The following is a 19154-nucleotide window of genomic DNA, read 5'->3' on the forward strand; positions in this document are numbered from 1 at the left end:
ATGGTCGTTTAAATTCATGAATTTTGTAAATGACTCATGATGACAAGTCAGAGAGAATAAGTCTGAATCATATCATTCTTCCCAACTAGAACAGTGGTCAGTACATAACCTAAGATCTTCTGATTCCTAATGGGCAGAAATAAAGGGTTAAAATGAAGAGTCATGAGCAGTGTAGACATTGTGCTTCATCTAAACTGCATTTTGCCTAGAGAATTGCTCAGGTAGACTTACTGTAAAATGCGCAGTCCTCAAATTATACCAGAGAGAGGTATTGACTGCCATTAATAGCATGTACAATGTTGATGGAAAGAAAGGAGGAGGAACGAACATTAACTGGACTTTTTAGGTAGCTGGTTTCATTTAATTTTTATAATCACCCTATTTACCATTTACTAGGTAAATGTTTTAAATCTTATTTGGCAAATAACACAGCTGAATCCTAAAGAATTGAATCAACCTGCCAAAGGTCACATAGCTCTCAAGGGGCAGAGCAGGAATTCCAACTAAAATCTGTCTGATTCCAAAATTTCTGTTCTTTCCATAGATCACAATATTCCTTCCTTCTACGGATGACAATAGCCTTCATTATTCCAGGGTGGTAATATGCTGAATACATTCGTCCAAGATTTCAAAAGCAGAATTTCTAGATAATTTAACTAAATATACTGATAGGTAGAGAAGCTAACAAAGCTTTAAGACTTAGGATGTAATTTTCATATCTGAATTATTTAATGTGTGTGTGTGTGTGTGTGTACGATAGAGAATGTATATGTGTATATGTATAGGCCTGGGAGAATTTTAGGTCAGAAAATCACATTGACATATTAGCTCCTGGTGTGTCTAAAAGGGTGTTAATTAACAACCCCTTTAGCTTACATGATAGGTAGGGTTGGACCTTTTTTTCTCTATCCCTTTGAATAGACTGAGGTACTTTGCTATAACTCACTCAATATGGAAAGCGAGTATATTATAATAATATTAACATATAATACACATAAGTTAATATATAATATATAAATTAATAATAATTTTTCTAATAGCTATTATGCTTCAGGAACTAGGTTAGGATTACACATATGATATCGTTACTCCTCACTGTTGTACTACAAGGTAGTTAGTATTATTAACCACATTTTAGTGACAAGGGAACAGATATGGAGAGCAAGTGAGCTAGGAAGTGGGGAAGTAGGGTTTTAAATCTGTGTTTGCTTGCCTTGAAAGCCCACACTCTTCCTACTCTTCCAAACACTGTTGTATTGGAAGCCATTTACAAGAACAGAATTTCCATGTAGTTTGCAGAACAGAGACATAGTGGCGAATTTCTGTAGATTGGAGAAAAATTAAGTAATTTCAGAGTGTGAGGGGCTATTTCTGGGTGTAGTCAGTGGACTACAAGTTCCAAAGGAATAGTTTTCAAGTTATCTCTTTTTCTTCTACTCTCAGTATTAGAGGGAACACAGTGCCAGGAGCCCTCAAATACAAGTGTTCCCTTGCCAAGGCCGTCAGATGATTTCATATTCAAAGAGACATTTGGAAGTAGCTTGGCAGCATTCGGTGAAGCATTTGCTCTTTAGCAAATGGATCGAGCTACCACACCCCCCTATCACCGTGGCACTACACGTGGCTACAAATTAATTAAGTGACAAAAGGAGAGAGAGGGAGACAGAGGGTGTTCTAGCATCCTCTCTGCACTGCCTACTCCCAGGCCTGAGAGTGTCCCAATATGACATTAACAAACTGAAGGACGATCGCTTCATCCCAATCCCTTTCAGGCAATGGTCCTGCGAACATTTTGCAGGTGACAGGCTGCACTAGTCACCTGACAGTGCTGGGCTGCTACTGGAGTGCTCCATAAATGTCATGCTGATAAGACCATCTTGAAACAGCAGGAGATAGACTAAAACACTAAAGTAAGTGACCCTGTCTACTCCATATCAAATCCTAGGGGTTTCAGTTAAATGGATATTTCTGTAATGCTTTGTTTTTTGTTTCAAAGAACCAACACATTCATATGTATGAAAATTAACACTCTCCTACTACCATTTTTTTAATCCAAAGAAAAGCTTATTAAAATAACTTGCAAAAAACTCTCAAGCTGGCAATGTAACCTAGTTTTGACAAAATAGTCAATAAACTGAAAATTCATTTTGCCTTTCCTTTCATCATCAATCACAAAATTTCTCATTAGTTTAAATGTATTTTCCCGATCCTGGACAACACTGACAGTCTCCCACCTGACTATTTTTGTAATGGCCAAACTAAGGGATAAGTAAAGAGTCCATCGACACTTATTTTGGTAAAGGATGAATAAATTTAGAAATGTTTCTAAACCAAACCTGCTAAAGTAGAGTGAAGTTACATATCTCAAAAAGTGACTATGTGATCTTTACTAACAACTTTAACTTTCTAAGAGTCATGCCAGGCTGGGCCAGATTTCCCCAGTCTTCCAGAGAAGTTGGAATGGCTTGTTAGATCCTGGAACAAGTCTTCCTTGCAAGTCTGAGGGTAAATGCACATTGTAGATTTGCATTTCTCTATTTACCCACCAATATAACATCCCTCATCTGTTCAATGTCACCTTCAGAACAGAGGTTCTGAAGCTGAACTAGGAGTCTTTTATTTGGTTCCCTTTACACTTGTGGTACTTAAGCAAAAATGTATTTCAAAACAAAATCCTTGTTTCCTACCAGCCTGGAATGGCATATATCTTCTGGTTGTACTTCATAATTAAAGCAGAGATATTTTTTTATACCAAAGTAGGCATTATTTTTCCACTCCCTTTTGTTCTGAAGAAACTTAATTAGTTCAGTTTCTGTTTCAGACTAACACTTAAATATTTCATTTTTCAGTTAACTTTTCAAAGCCACGGAATTCAGGAAAGAGGAAATGCCAAACACTTGAAATGAAAACCACCTCACTATCAGATTTAATTCCAAGGCCTTAGAAAGGAAAAGCAAATCTAACCAGGAAGATGTTAAAGCAACTTTTTCAAGTGTTAACAGCATCTGCAGCTGTTTGTCAGGAGGCACTTTGTTTTTCACTCTAATTGCCATGTATATCAAACCAAATGAAAACATAGAGTTCAAGAAACAGCTTTGACAATGAAGACTTATTAAACCAACAGAGCTTTAAAATAATTTGTGTGTATGTGTGTGTGCACACGCACACATGCTAGAAAGAGAAACAGATAGAAAGTTACATATACTACTTTAAAAAATCTTACAATATTCCGAAGCTACATCTTTGAAAGTTTGAGTTTCTACTTATTATTGCTAAGTTCTACTTCCTCCCTTTAAATGTCAAATCAGACTCCTGGAATGAATGGTGAGTAAACTTCAACCAAGGACCAAGTTCAGCCATGACTGCATTTGACTTGGCTCGATGGGCACATTTATATCTTAACTGGGTGATACCCACATTTACATCTTAAAAAGAGAAAACAAAGGTATAAGGTTAACATCACATATAATTCAGCCTTCTAGAAGGTCACAAGAGAGTCATGCATCAGTGAAGGTTTTTGAGATTTTAACCTCCCCATAGTAGGCATTAACTCCAAAGCAGGTTATATTACTTAGTGATCCTGCCAATATAATGCATATTTCTATTGAATTGGCAGTGATATTCCAAGAAAATTCTTCATTAAAAGCCCAGCTGAGCTCCCAGCTATTAGCCATTATCAACTGCCAGCCATGTGAGTGAACTACTGTGGATGTCTTGCCCAGTGATGTCCTCAGATGTCTTTGACCATAGTTGCTAGCTGGTCACAATCACACAAGAGACCCCAAATGAGAACCATCTAGTTGGGACCCTTCTAACTACAGACACCCATGAGAAACAATGATAAATTATTGTTTTAAGCCACTGAGTTTAGAGTAGTTTGTTTTGGAGAAAACAGATAATTGGAACACGGGGCAGGAGTAGAATCTGAGCCCAAGGCATTGATGGATCTGCAACATCTTGGAGGCAAAAAAGACGGAGAAGTAAAATAGATAATTTCTTCATTCATCACGTGAGACACCTTTGGATGAATCATAGCAATGGGATCTTATGTGTAGTAAACCACACACTGGATTCTGGGGGAAAATGTATACAATTATCATCTGTATACAATAAACTTGGGAGAATCATGTACCTGCTACAAGTTTTCAAGATCTTCAGGACTCTACACTGTGGCCCTAAGGGCTTTGTGTGGGACCAGGTAAGGAACACAGTTTCTGGGGCAGAATGATGAGATATGGAGGAGTACTAGTTACACAGATCTGAATGCCAATGAGACTTACCAATAAAAAGAATGTGACTTTTGAAATCTAAACAGGTAGGCAATGTAAATTATGGGGTTTTGTGGACCATTCTACTTATATGCATTTTATGGTACTGCTTCAGCCTAGGTTGATACATGAGGAATCAAAAATGTACTCAGATTCTGGGGATCTCACATGGCTCATACCCTTTTGAACCCATCCCAGTTTGGAATCTTCAGAAGGAAGGACTTCCCGTCCCTTTTTATCTCTTGGAAGTAATCCTATGCTCTAAGACACTACAGAAATTCTAGGCAGTCCCAGACTTCCCAACATCTACTCATTTTTGTCCCAGAATTTGCACTGCTGAACCATTTATTCACTCATCAACTGATTCATTCAAATACAAAGAGGAGGAAGAAGAATTCGGAAAAATCCAAATGAATAATTTCCAAAAACCCCTATTAGGATTTGATTGTAATTAACAATGCAAACATGTAAAAGAAAAAAAGCTACTGAGGTCAGCTTGGGTGATGAAAGGAGGGGAGAGCACTACAACTAACTTTGATTCCAAAGACTTTTTCTCTAGGTTACTTTTCTGGGGGTTGATACCTATGGGAAAAGGAATTTACAAATGAAAAATGTTACACAGTCCAAATTTTGAAAAATTTGTGGTCTATTTTCATTTGCTTCTGGAGATCTTTTTTCACTGAGTTAAAATATTTTTTGAAAAATGAATATTATAAATAACTCATTAACCCTCAAAAATCCAGAAGATTATTACTTATAATACTTTTTTGAGTATTAAAGAGACAGTGAGAAGGGAACGGAATTTGATGTTGCAAACTAACAAACTTCAGTTACAAAGACTTTCTTACCATGATACCTGTATGAAGCATTATGTAATGCACAGTTTGAGTGACATCAGCTGCATGAATCAAATTGTGATACGGATTTTTGTACTTGCTGTAACCAACTTCTAAAGCTTCTGCAAAGGCAATTAGGCAAGAAACAGGAATCTGCAGAAAGTAACAATTATGATTATATTTTGACCAAAAGAGTGGCACTAAATCAACATGAGCACAAAGATGTTTGGGAATGGGATACATTAGTGAGTCAGATGTGGGCAGTAGTTTCTTGAAGTTAAATGTGGATTGTTCTGAAAAAACACTTCATTAACCTGTCAGTTTTCAATGCTGAGAAGGATTATAACCCCCAAGTGTTTAGTTAAGATAGATGAAATAACAGTCTTACCCATACAGCAGTCTTTAAATTTTGTATCTTCCGGAGTCAGATAAGAAGGCTAGTTCTTAAAGGGGTAAAATTTTCCAATTACAACTGTTGAAGTCTAGTTTTTCTATCGGTAATTCAAGGGGGTTAAAATAAATGACCTCCCAGTAAATTCTAACTCTAAAAATAAACACGATTCCATAGATACAGGCTCAGAAATCTGAATCAAATCTGTTGCTGAGATGGCTCTAAGTGAAGTTAATTAGAAACCCTTTCATTTCAATTTAAGAAAAGCTGCCAATAATGGTTCATTCTGCATTTTAGCAAAATCATATTTCTTTAAGACATAGATTCCAATCTTTACATGAGTGTTCTGTGAATAATTCAGGGGGATGTTTGTATCTTGTTGGAATGAGTCTATCATGGCCTTATGATACCCCAGTGGATATATAGAAATGTCAGTGATTTGTAGAGAATGGCTATATCAAGTGGTGAACTCGTCCCCTTAGTTCTGTGATCTGACAACCCAGAAACATTTTTAAATGAATTGATTAATGACCCAATGTTCTGCATTTTCATTCCTATTCAGATAACTCATTCTAAGAGCATTTTACTTTTGTTCCATGTTTCTGACCTTGAAACGGTTGATAAGATCATATCTGGTAAATAGTTCATAAATCATAAACTTCAGACTATGTTCTCCACTTGCTTCATTCAAGGCAAATACATCAAAAGACCATTTATCAACATCCTGTAGGAAAAAAAGTAAATATTTTAGTTGGCAATATCATATGATTCTGTTTCTTTCTATGAAAAAATTCTTGGAAAGCTCAGGCATTGTACATCCAGCAGGTCAGATTTCAATTCAGCACATCAAACTTCATTTTTACCAGTGTCTGATGTGACAGGGACACTTAGTATCTATGGATCCACAAAAGTGAGGTCAATAATGCTTAAGATCTTCCCCTTAATCCCAAGGTTATCCAATTTGATGCAGTAAACCTGATAACTCTATAACACTGCCCATATTCTTAGTGTCTCTCCAAATGCATGCCATAAATCATTTTCCCAGAGTGGGCCTCATTTCAAGGTGGAATTGCAGGTTATGTGGGTGATGTAATTGAGAGAGAGGGGGAAGATAGCCCCAGTTTATCTTTCCCACCCACCCACCTGCTACACTGCTTGAAATTCTACCATTTAAAAGTTACTAATTTGGTTTAAAGATTTGATATTTTATGTCTTTTTTTTTTTTTTAAGATGAAGATGCCCTAGAGAGACAGAGCTCTGTCTCTCGGTAGAGTACTACTCCCTTATTACTCACTCTAACAATGGCTGATTCATTTTTACTTTCTACCAGGGCCAGATTGTAAGATAAAGGAAGTGGGTCTCTTGATTGAGGGGGAGGTTAGGAATTTCGGCATTTCAGGCAATTCCCCGGGGAAGTGGTCAGGCCTGTAGGGAAATAGATACCCTAGGAAAGTACCCCCTAACTGTGGGAAAGAGGGCAATGAGCAGGTATATCCAACCACTCCAGCCACCTCAGGATTTTGATTCAGGTAATTCCAGGACAAAAACTTGCAGAGGGGTCCACAAAATGGACTTGTAGCAAGTGGTATCAGTACATTAAGGAGGTATTAAGTACATCAGTACATTAAGGTGAAGTTTGAGTTGTAATAGTAAATAAATCACTGAAACTTAAAAATCGACAGAAATACAGCAGAATCAGTTCTAATGATTATCATAAATTATTAGTAAAGAAGGTCTAGTGTTTGCATACACACAACAGGTTTAGTATTGAACAGTAATTGGACAACCTTAAAGCTATACATTAATTTTGAATTTGAGCAGGCCCTGTTTAGAACTTCATTCATTTAACACATTTCACAGAGGCCAACAGTACATGCTGTAACATGCTGAAACTAAACTGAAAATCTGATAAAAAGTATCCAAACCATCTCTTAAAACTATTTCTTTAGACAAATAGTAACAATAACATCAAACGTGTTTTTAATCATTTCAAAACACCAGTGAAATATTTTTTGGTTTCCTTGTGTACCTTTGTTAAATTCCTTGCATTTAGCCCTAATTTGATCCCGAAATACTTGCTTGATGGGTTTGTAAATTTAAAAATCTCTCAAAGTTCTGTTAGAAGGCATTTAGCATCAATAAAGCTCAAAGGAGACCAACAAATCTCATCAAATTCCAAAGCTAACACAGAAGAATTAGTTCAGACTGTTACAGGCTGCTATTTACAGTTCCCACTAGGGGTTTCCCACTGAGTAAAAGCTTTGCTCTCCATTTTGGGGGATTTTTTTAATCAACAAGGGTGATTTACATCTGTAAACTACTGCAGATGCTTGGCTTTTACTTTGTCAGATTGAGAACAAACAAGACAAGGAAGTATCTCAGGAAATTAGAATTATTAAAACATTCTTAACTTAGTGATAATTCTCTTCAAGCTGTTAGTTCATGTTTTCCCTACACTACATTTTAGAAAAATGTTTACATTCTCTCATACCACAATACTCTGTTAGCTGGTTTCTAAGAAAAATAAATAAAAATAAGTAATTTTCTTGCACACAGTTCAGGAAATAATGAGGAAATCAAAATCTCTCAAGAGCCAAGGAGTAATTAATATCTGATAATGTGACATTTCAGTTATATACTTGCCTCTATTATCGCTTTAGAAACATGAACATAAAAAAGTTTCTAAGAAAAACAAACTACCTTTTTAAATGAATAAGATTAAAATCTAATATGCAGCAGAGAAAAAACAAATGCAAAGGGGTTGCTTTAAAGGAAATTAAAGAAGAAAAGAAAGCAATATAGATTTAAACTAGGAAAGGAGTTTAATAAATCAAAAATAAAATAGCCCAATATATTCTGTTGCTAGTATTCTTTAAATCTGTGGTTAATACAGGAAAACCACCATAAAACTGTTAGAGGAGACAAAGTTGAATTTTCTACCCAAATTAAGTGATGGAATGAAATAAGGAATGTAGAATGATGAGCCTACAAAATGCCTCTTTAGTAATAAAGTCTAGGAATAGTGTGTGTATGCACACACACACACATGCAATGGGAACAAGCAAGTCAAAAACTTTCACCACTTCAGATTTTCAACTCTAGTTATTTCTAACACGTATAATAACTGCAATTGGACCTCAGACTAGGGCAGCCACAGGGAAAGCCAGAGACAAAAGATATGAATTTCTTTTTTGTTTCCTTTCTTAATTTTATCTTACTTTTTATATTTTCTTGGACCTAAAATTCTAAACAATTTTACTCCATATAAGTTTTGCCTTTAACCATAATTGACTGAAATATCTTTTTATTTATAAAGCATTCAACTCTTTCATAATATACAGTAACAAAATATGTGTATTCTGACAAGTGCTGGTGCCATCTCAAAATTGAATTCAAGATCCACCTAAATAAAGCATGAAGAGGAAGAAAACATCACAGACACGTGTGTGTGTGTGTGTGTGTGTGTGTGTGTGTGTGTGTATGTATGTATTGATATAGTTTGTTAGTGTAAATTGATCCTCATTTAAATCTACAATGAGTCATGACTTGAAACACATGACATTTTGTAAATGGTTAAAATATTTTTTACATTCCAACATGTAAGCTGCAGCAAAGACCTATTCTCATTTTCTCCTAGTCCTTTTAAGGAGATTAGAAAAAATGACTATTTGAAAAACTAAAATAATTGAAAAATTTTTTTACCTTTAATGTTACTATGACAGCTTCTGGATATGCCAACCCGACCATGTGATAGGATTTTCTGTACATTCTGAAAAAGAAAAATAAGTGTATATGTAAAAATCAATTACTCAAAGTTTTCAGCTATTTCTTAAGAACAAAGAAAAAATTATCTTTGATTTGTTTACCTTGTATCATGTTACAGTCTCCCTTTGTGGCAACAATGATAACTATTGTCACAGCTTATTAAGTATCTACAATGTGACAGATGCAAATAGTACATTTGCATCACAACCACGAAGTCAGTGTGATTTTAGATTCTACGTGAAGAGGTCTTTCCCTAAATGTCATCTTATTAAAAACAGAGACTGTCCTTTGCACGGGCAGCAACAACACCTTTCAGCATGCCACCACGTGCGTGACAGCACAGTAGTCTCATTTTGTGTCTATTTGTGTTCCAAAATTTTCAGTCTGGAAGCTGAATGTCATGGAAATGTTTCCTTTACAGGTGTTTTTTTTCCACAAAATAAAAATTACAGGAGGGAATATGCACCATCATCAGAATTTACAGAGCCTTTTTTTTTAAGTTAAAAATATTGGAGGAGAACATATTGACAAAAATTGCTTAAGTTTGTTCAAATTGTCATTTAATATTGTTTAATAAAGATTATCCAGAAAGAACAGGGTGTTTCTATTTTTATAATAGCATCAATAACAAAAATATTTTTTATTAATCAGTAATTTGTTGGAGTTTTCCAGCTTCCAATGGACAACCAAGATGACTTAAACCAAATATAAGAAACTCCTCCATTGATTCATGCAAAAATAGAATCAACATGATACCCTAATGGGTAGAAATAACAATAGGTTTCTAATCAGGACTGAAAGAAACATGGCTCCTCCACAAAGTCCTGTGAAGAAAGCATTTAACTGATTATTAATCATGTCCCTTAATTTTTATATTGTTAGTCCACAAGCAAGCTGCCTTCCTAGACTATACTGCAGTAAACTCTCTTCCCAAGATGCTTGGACAAAACCATAATTTAATGATTATATCTTTAATTTATATTGGGGGTCAATATAAGAAATATTAGAACATAAGAAAATATTCTGCATCTTTTATAAAACCACTATGGGAGATACTAACCTTTTGATTCAATGTACCTTATATTAAAAATCCTTAAGATATTACTCAGTTTCTATGTAAAAGCTATCATTTTTTTCAAGATAAGAAAAGCCAAGTAATTCTTCATGTTTTCCTTTTTAATCTTCACTTCTTGGAAGCTCAGAATTAAAATATTGTATTTACTTACATAGAGACTAGACTTCCTTGATAAAGTATCTTCCCATTTTATTACAGAGACCTTGTTACTTTATTTCCATGTCCCCATTTTATGTTTATCTTAAATGACCTTAAATAATTTTTAGGTGTGGCAATCAGTTATCATAAAAATTTATCCTTATCCTCTATCTCAATTGGAAGATTTCTTATAAGCAAAATACCTGTGTTAATTACTCCACTGAGATAGGTATAATTATTCTAATAATGCAGGGCAAGGAAACTATTTAATCACACTACAAAAGGCCCAGAAAATAATTGCTGTCAGTAATGATATTTAGTTCCTTTTTTTTTTTTAAGGAAACAAGTAGTCTTTTCTATCTATTTTTTGAATCATTACTAAAAAATGGAAGTATGGGGGAAATGGAAGGATGATGGGCAAGGAAATAAAAAGGTCAGGAATAAGGAACCTTAAAAATTAAGTAACTAAATCAGTGTGACTTCATGGCACAAAAGGCAGTATGATGGAGCAAAGAACACACATGCTTTGGATCGCAGGTTAGCCAATCACTAGTGTGACCTCTGGAAAGCTATTTAATGTCAGTCATCTGTAAAATGAGGATAATTACATGCTTTTTATGAAGAGTAAATGATATAAAGGCCTAGCATAATATTATAAGTACTTGATACAAGAAAGCTGTTATTATCAGTGTTACTGTTCTCATCAATACCATTGGCTCCAATTCTGACGTCCTTCAAGGCTCTTTGGACTCAGTGAGAACTTTGATGTTTCTTAGACTTGGATCAGGTTGAGAAATGAATATCCCTGTATATTCTCATTATATGCAATGTAAAGAAAGACAAGGAAGAAGGTTACTCATCCAAGGAGAAGGAGAAACTTCCCCATTATCATTTTCTAACCCTATAATTGGGAATAGCATATTAGGATGAAAACTTAGAAATAGAAAATTAGGATGGAAAATTAGGACTACTCATTCTGGAATCAAATGAATGTGGGAGAAACCTTAATACAGTGGCCTCACACTTGAGTAAATAGTCACTACATTACAAGTTGCTGAAAAAGAATAATGGATTTCCTGTTCTCCTACAGGTGGTTAAAGTCCAGCTGGAAATACGGTAGATTATTTTTGGAAGGTTTTTACTACAGTTACAAAATATAATTCAAAAACTTAAAAAAAAAAAACCCCACTATCTTATGCCAGACACAGTGCTAAGCAAGAGACTATTCAGTGAAGAACAAGATAAATACAAGTGCTGCTTTCATGGGGTTTATTCAGTGGCAAAGAGGGACAATAAATAAGAAATAATATATGATTAAAAACAGCACTAAATGCTATGAGGGAAACCACTGGTTGGGAGAGAGAAAGTGATGAACAGTATACAGAGTAACCAGGAAAGGCCTCTGGAAAGATAGAAAGGGCCAGCCAGAGTGAAGGGTGGGGAAAATCATTTCTGATAGAGGGAACAGCAGGATTACTGGTCCCAAGGGAAGCAAGAGTTTAGGGATATTCATGGAGTTGAGATCACACTAGTGTAGATATTCAGGTAAGGGTGAAGTAGCATGAGATGAGTCTAGAAGGTAAGGGGGCCTAGTCATGCAAAGCCATGATACAGAAGTTGCCTTTAATACCAAGTGTAATGGTGTATCAAGTGAAATGGTAAAAACAATCAGATGGTTTTAAGCTTAAGAATGACAGGAACTAAGTTATATTTTAAAAATCACTATAGAGTGACTTGTTTGGAGAGGGCAAGTGAGGAAGAGGGGAGCCTAGTTGAAAGCTATTGTCATATTTCTGATGGCAGGTGACAAAGGCTTAGTTTGGGGTTGCAGGAGTGGAGTTGAGAAAGTGAGTAGGCTCAGGATACACTGGGGTAGGCAAATTGCCTGGACTTGCTGAGGTATTGATTCTTGGGAGGGGCTGCTTGAGAGGACTCATAAAGACTTTCTAAGTTTCAAGATTGAAGATGATTGTTTTTGAAAATTCAACATAAACATACCTCACTCTGTTTACGCACTTACTAATGGGGATTCAAAAGTAATTTAAAAATTTCATTTCCATGTGTTTTTAGCACATTGATTTCTTCAAGACTGCTTGCTAATTTAGTTACCTTAGGTACGTTTTGATATTTCTGCGTAGCATATAAAAAAAATGAAAGTTTAACGTGTCAATATATTTCACAGAATTTGTCTTGATTTTTCTATTTAATGGGAATGGAAATTTAGTTGGTTTACTTTTATAATTTACACTTCTTTTCAGTTTGCCAAGTTCTGCAATATTTTCTTAAACAAAAAAGACAAAATATACATTCCTTCATTAAAGCAAACATGCTCTCTTTTTTCTCTGATTCTCTCACTGACTTTCTGAACTATGATTTAGATGTTTTCGAATTGATATTAAGGAAAATCAATAATGTCATACACTTGCCTAAGTTGTTTTAAAAAATAGGAACATAATTACAAAAATTATTTCTCTCCAGCCCTCTCTACCTCTCTGTTTCAGATTTCTGGTCCCACCTGGCAGAGTTGGGAGCAGTTTATGCACTAGGGGTGGGGGGGTTGTCATCTCACCTAACTCATCATGATTATTATGCTCATAATGCTTATTATGAGGGTTCTTTTATCAAAGCCAACTAGATATAGTCAAGAAATAGTCAAAATAATTTGAATAATCACTGAGTGGTTGTTATTTTGGGTAATATAGTCATAAACCAAGATCCTAGATGCTTCATGTCTTATGGTTATAATACATCTTTAAATCACATCGAATACTTCCTGCAATGCATTGTCATTTAGATTTTTAGAAACCCAAGAGTGCTTCTCATTGTTCTGTTAGCAGAAGAAAATGAAAGTTTATAAAGTTCATTAGAGGTAATGACTAGCGATGTCTGAAGATAAAAAATGATGTGGTCTCCCTTAAATTTAATTTTAGATGCATTGATAAAAAATTTCTCTGTTCCTCGATTTTATTTGTCTCAAAAATGTTAAAATAACCTTTTTATGTATAATTTAATGTAATGTAATTGTTTTTTAATCCAAGGGGTTTCTAAGAACTAGTTTTCAACATTGTCAGATATAAGATGTTATTTCAAGTCTTTTTGTAGTTTTAGTTCTGAAACATCTTGTTTCCAGACAGAAAAATAAGCTGTGTTCTTAAAGGCTAAAGAATGTAAAGTTGGGTCATATTAACATGTATTTCACTTTAGAAACTCTGGTGTTTCTAGGGGCCAGCAAGTGACAGAAATGCTTCAGTGACAGAAAGGTTGAAAAGCTCTTCAAGTAAAGTGGACATGAGAGAGCTTTCTTCCACAATGGTAAGAGAATGGTCTTTTCTTTTTAGTGCCAAGAAAAGGCCTGCTTGATTTTGGTATGTAGTACAGAACTTATTTTATTGGGAGTTACATTGTATTTGGGTAAAATTAGATGTAAAGCATATAAATGTATTATTAGGTGTAAAGCATATAAATGTGTTTATAAATGTATTATAAACAGTTATTCACAAAAGTTCATTTGAGGAGAATGGTCATTCAAAAGTCTTTGCTTTTAGTCTTTATGTCAATTTAAAAATAAATGAAAATAATAAATCCAGGACAAGATATTTTTGTTATAGGTAAATTCATCCTAAAGTCCTAAATCTGTTCATTCCAATTATACTTATGATTACAGTTTTCCTCAATAAATAAAATACAGGACTCTCATAACTTTGACATAGTAAGTATATTTGCTGCCTTTTAAATTTTGTCTTGAGATACCAACAACTTCACTTACCTTTCCACAAAAATTCCAGCTTGAACAGCATGCACAATGCTTCGAAATCTTGGTTTTTCCTCAGATTTCTTTTTCATCATCCCCATTTTCCGTGTAAAGGTGGAAGCCAACCAGTCCCGGACTTCCAATGGGACCGAATCCGACTGAATGTCACTGAGCTCATCATCAGTATCCAGCAGTCTTCTACAAAAATTTATAGTGGTTAAACTTTAGGAAAAAGTGAAGAAAAACTAATAACAAAACAAGCATGGCAATAGGATTTAAAGTGTAGCAAGTCACTCTCTGATCATCTTTTAATATGAACTGTCTTAAAAAATGATTGGGTTAATGTTTTGAAATCTCTGAATTTCTCAAATTGGTCATCTTCTGAGGGCAAAGACTAATGGACTTGAACATTTGAGCATTCCCAAACATTTAAGTACAATGATATCAGTCTGGAGATATCGATTGTATTAATATATTTATAATATATTAATATATAATAATATATTATTCCAATAATGAATGAAACTAAGATAAGAGAGGGAAGAGAGTTCATAAACAGAGGTCTATTAAAGGAAGCAATTGGAGTGGAAAGAAAAAGGGGAGTCGAAGCTATAAAATTTGTCTTATATTTAATAAGCTTGTGTATATTGAGTACAGAAAGTACATGCTATTTGAATAAGGCCTTGGAGTTTACAGAAGTCATTCACATGTGTTTTTTTATTTGATGGGTATCCCTAAATTTTAGGAAAATAATAACTTGAAAAACAAAGATGAAAACAAGTGGATTATTTTGAAAGCAAATTTTAAGTGATTTAGCCAGTGTCAGGTGGAAAAGTTAAAGCAAATGCTGTCTTGAGGGTGGAGATCTGATGGGCTTAGAACTGCTGGCTGAGGAAATCAGCTGTGTGAGGAGGAAGTGACCAGGAGCTGAAAGCACTGCCCTGCCACTCTCCAGTATAAGCTCCGGGTAGATGATGTGGACAGAACTGACCAGTAACAATAGCTGCATTAAGCCTGGGCAGCGCCAGTGATCCAGAACTTCCTACATGTCTGAACTGGCAAGATAGTGTGAAAGGCTCCCCACAAAATACAAAAGGGACTTTACAGAGCAATTGAGCTTTGCCTTCAGGAAGAATACAGGCCAGCTCTGCCCGTTGCTTGACTAGGTTTTTTCCTTGTTGGCACACCAATTTAATAACTCAGAGCTATTTTGGGCGCACTTTAGCTTTGACCTTTGGGTTCCATTCGCGCTGGTAAGTTTCTTTGCACAGAGTGAGGCCTAAGGATTATGAGCCGATGGAAGGAAGGTAGCCAGAGATGACAGCAAGCGCTACAGCCTTCAGAACAAGTCACACATCATCTCCAGAGAGCAAAAACTACCAAAAAGAGACTCAAAAGATAATATGATTTCCTCTATATGCTACTGTTTATAAGCATATAGATGTCAGTCATTTGCCAATATTTATTTTTCATAGTATTAAATAAGTGTGAATGCATTTATGAAATGCCTTATGAAAAAATATACACAACTTAAGTGCTAGAGTTATAAAATTATATGTATACATATGAAGATAAAAAAGACATAGTTGGAAGTTAATATTGAAGCTGGGACGAAGTGAGAGCGTAGCATGGACATATATACACTACCAAATGTAAAATAGATAGCTAGTGGGAAGCTGTTGCATAGCACAGGGAGATCAGCTCGGTGATTTATGTCCAACTAGAGGGGTGGGATAGGGAGGGTGGGAGGGAGACCCAGGAGGGAGGGGATATGGGGATATATGAATACATACAGCTGATTCACTTTGTTTGTTGTACAGCAGAAACTAACACAACATTGCAAAGCAATTATACTCCAATAAAGATATTAAAAAATATTGATTAATACTTACCCTAAATCATATTTAATTCTCATTCGGCTCTTACGTTTGGATGATTTTCGTTTATACTTAACACATCGTAATTCAAAGCAAGATATTTTTTTTCTCCTTTTGACCATTTAAAATTAGATTCCTTAGCCAATTACAGCAAATCACTGCACTACATGCTTTGAAAATTTCAGGACTTATGCCATTTCTATTATTATTGAATATGCCGTTTCTATTATTCCTTATGCAGTGATCAAATAAAACCACAGAGCAGGACAGATGGAATCATTGTGGTGTAATCCTGTGATGTCACCATGCTCCAGGAATTCTACTGCTGTCTTGTTTTATTAGCTACTCTAAGTAGAATGACAGACACATAGTAGTGGTTGCCAATTGCTCCTTTGCAAATCTGATGTGGATGACTTTAGGGCTATATGTCCTAAAATCATAAATTATCCATGACAGATCATCAAATATGACAAAATCAGCATATGGAAATGAGAGTTCATATAGGGATGTGGTACCCAGGAGTCTGGCAATCCCTTAGTCATGATGCATGATGTCATTTATTGAGAATGAAATAAGATATAGTTTCAGGGAAAAAAGAGTGATATAGATTAATGAGTGAATATAGAAATAAAGGAAGAGAGTACATAAAGAGAAAAGCATGAAATATTCTATTGTATAACTAAAAAAGGAAATCTTGAAGAAGCAAAAAATACCTCTGTGATGGTTAATTTTATATGTTCACATGGCTAGGTTATGATGCTCAGCTGTCTGGTCAAACACCAGTCTAGATGTTGCTGTGAAGGTATATTTTAGATGTGATTAACATTTAAATCAATAGACTGAGTAGAGCAGACTACCTTCCATAATGTGAGTGGGCCTGATCCAATCAATTAAACGCCTTAAGTGGTAAGGCAGAAGTCCCCCAAAGAAGAAGGAATCCTGCCTCCAGACTACTTTCAGACTCAAGACTGCAACATTTACTGCTGTCAGAATTTCCAGCCAGTGTCAGCCTCCTTTAAAGTATAAGTCAGACCATGTCAATGCCTAATTCATACAGCCCTATGTAGCTCACCACAAGCTATGTCTCTACCTTTATCTTTTAACAATTTCCACCTTATTCATTTTGCTTCAGCAATGCTGGCCTCCTTGGTATACTCAAACCTGCCAAGCTTGCTTCTGCTCAGGGTCTTTGCACTTGCCATTCCCTCTGCTTAGAATCTCTTTTTCAAGATGTGTGGATCATTTCCTCACTGCATTTAGGTAGAAAGGGCTTCCTTGACCCCCCTACTCAAATAGTAAACACTTTTATTCTCTTTATCCTTCTATAGACTTCTTAGCACTTACCACTGCTGATGTCATGCCATATGTTTATTAGTTTGTTCATTCATTTTATGATTTATCCACTAGACTGTAAAGACCTCGAGATCAGAGAGTCGGTCTGTTCTTGTGCACTGTTATATCACCAGCATGTACAACAGTGCATGGCACAGATTGGGGGGATCAACAACTAGAAATATTTACACTAAACTATTACAAGTGACTATCTTTGAGGAGTGGAGTGAGAATGGAGATGGTATAAGAAATTTTAGTCTTTTAGAGTCCCATATTATCTGATTGATAAGAGCAGCACCATCCTGGGAGTAGTTCACTATTGTCAATCATCTCTTCATTGCCTTTAGGTTAATTTGCCCTTGAACAATCTCTTTACAATTTTTGAGGCAAATTATAGGGAAATGTATATTTGACATGGAAAAGATATTAGACATTTTTCTGGATTAAAGACTTAAATGTAAGACTGGATACTATTAAACCCCTAGAGGAAAACACAGGCAGAACACTTCTTGACATAAATTGCAGCAATATCTTTTTGTCTCCATCTCCTAGAGTATGGAAATAAGAACACACACACACACACAAACAAATGGGACCTAATTAAACTTAAAAGTTTTGCACGGCAAAGGAAACCATAAACAAAACAAAAAGACAACCTACAGAATGGGAGAAAATATTTGCAAATGATGTAACTGACAAGGGATTAATCTCCAAGATATACAAACAGCACATACAGCTCAATAAAAAGCAAAACAAAACAAAACAAAACAATCAAAAACTGGGCAGAAGATCTAAATAGACATTTCCCCAAAGAAGGCATACGGATGGCCAAAAGGCACACGGATGGCCAAAAGGCACATGAAAAGATGCTCAACATTACTAATTATTAGAGAAATGCAAATCAAAACTACAGTGAGGTAACAGCTCACACCGGTCAGAATGGCCACCATCAAAAAGTCTGCAAATAATAAATGCTGGAGAGGATGTGGAGAAAAAGGAACCCTCCTACACTGTTGGTGGGAATGTAAATTGATGCAGCCACTATTCAGAACAGTATGGAGGTTTTTTAAAGAACTAAAACTAGAGCTACCATATGATCCTGCAATCCCACTCCTGGGCATATATCTGGAGAAAACTGTAATTTGAAAAGATACCTACACCCCAATGTTCATTACAGCACTGTTTACAACAGCCAAGACATGGAAACAACCCAAGTGTCCATCAGCAGATGAATGGATAAAAAAGATGTGGTATATTTATACAGTGGAATATTACTCAGCTATATAAAAGAACCTATAAGGGAAAAGAATCTGAAAAAAAAAGATATATATGTATGTATTACTGAATCACTTTGCTGTACATCTGAAACTAAAACAACATTGTGTATCAACTATACTTCAATAAAAAAATGTAAAAAAAGAAAAGATATTAAACATTTCTAATAGCATTTTGAATTAATGGCCCAGGAAAGAAACATTTTTAAAATTGTATGCACTGTTTACATGCCTTCAGCCAAGGACCTCAGTATCTCCGTTAAGTATCAGTTATCAGAACTAACTCTTTTAGGCTCATCTATCAAGTAGAGTATGGTAAGAAATTCCTAATAAAGACACAAATAATTTGTATCAAACTATTTAAGATAATTTTTCAAGTTTGGATAGAAGAAAGTTGAAAGGCAGGTAGGTAAAACTTAAATTTAAATGAATTTAAAAAATAAACCG

General features: G+C 35.2%; 1 protein-coding gene across 3 annotated transcripts in view; it reads right to left on the minus strand.

The window, feature by feature from the left end:
* The window catches only part of PDE1A (phosphodiesterase 1A), a 358722-nt gene that overhangs the window by 73950 nt on the left and 265618 nt on the right, over positions 1–19154 (minus strand). For all 3 annotated transcript variants that reach the window (XM_036859052.1, XM_036859050.1, XM_036859051.1), the window contains 4 exons: positions 14240–14422; positions 9198–9264; positions 6103–6219; positions 5117–5257 (listed from right to left, as the gene is read on the minus strand). In XM_036859052.1, coding sequence (XP_036714947.1) covers positions 5117–5257; positions 6103–6219; positions 9198–9264; positions 14240–14422 — 508 coding nt within the window. The remainder of the gene's footprint in view (positions 1–5116; positions 5258–6102; positions 6220–9197; positions 9265–14239; positions 14423–19154) is intronic.

This window comes from Balaenoptera musculus, chromosome 7, assembly GCF_009873245.2.
Source record: "Balaenoptera musculus isolate JJ_BM4_2016_0621 chromosome 7, mBalMus1.pri.v3, whole genome shotgun sequence".
Classification (NCBI taxonomy): domain Eukaryota; kingdom Metazoa; phylum Chordata; class Mammalia; order Artiodactyla; family Balaenopteridae; genus Balaenoptera; species Balaenoptera musculus.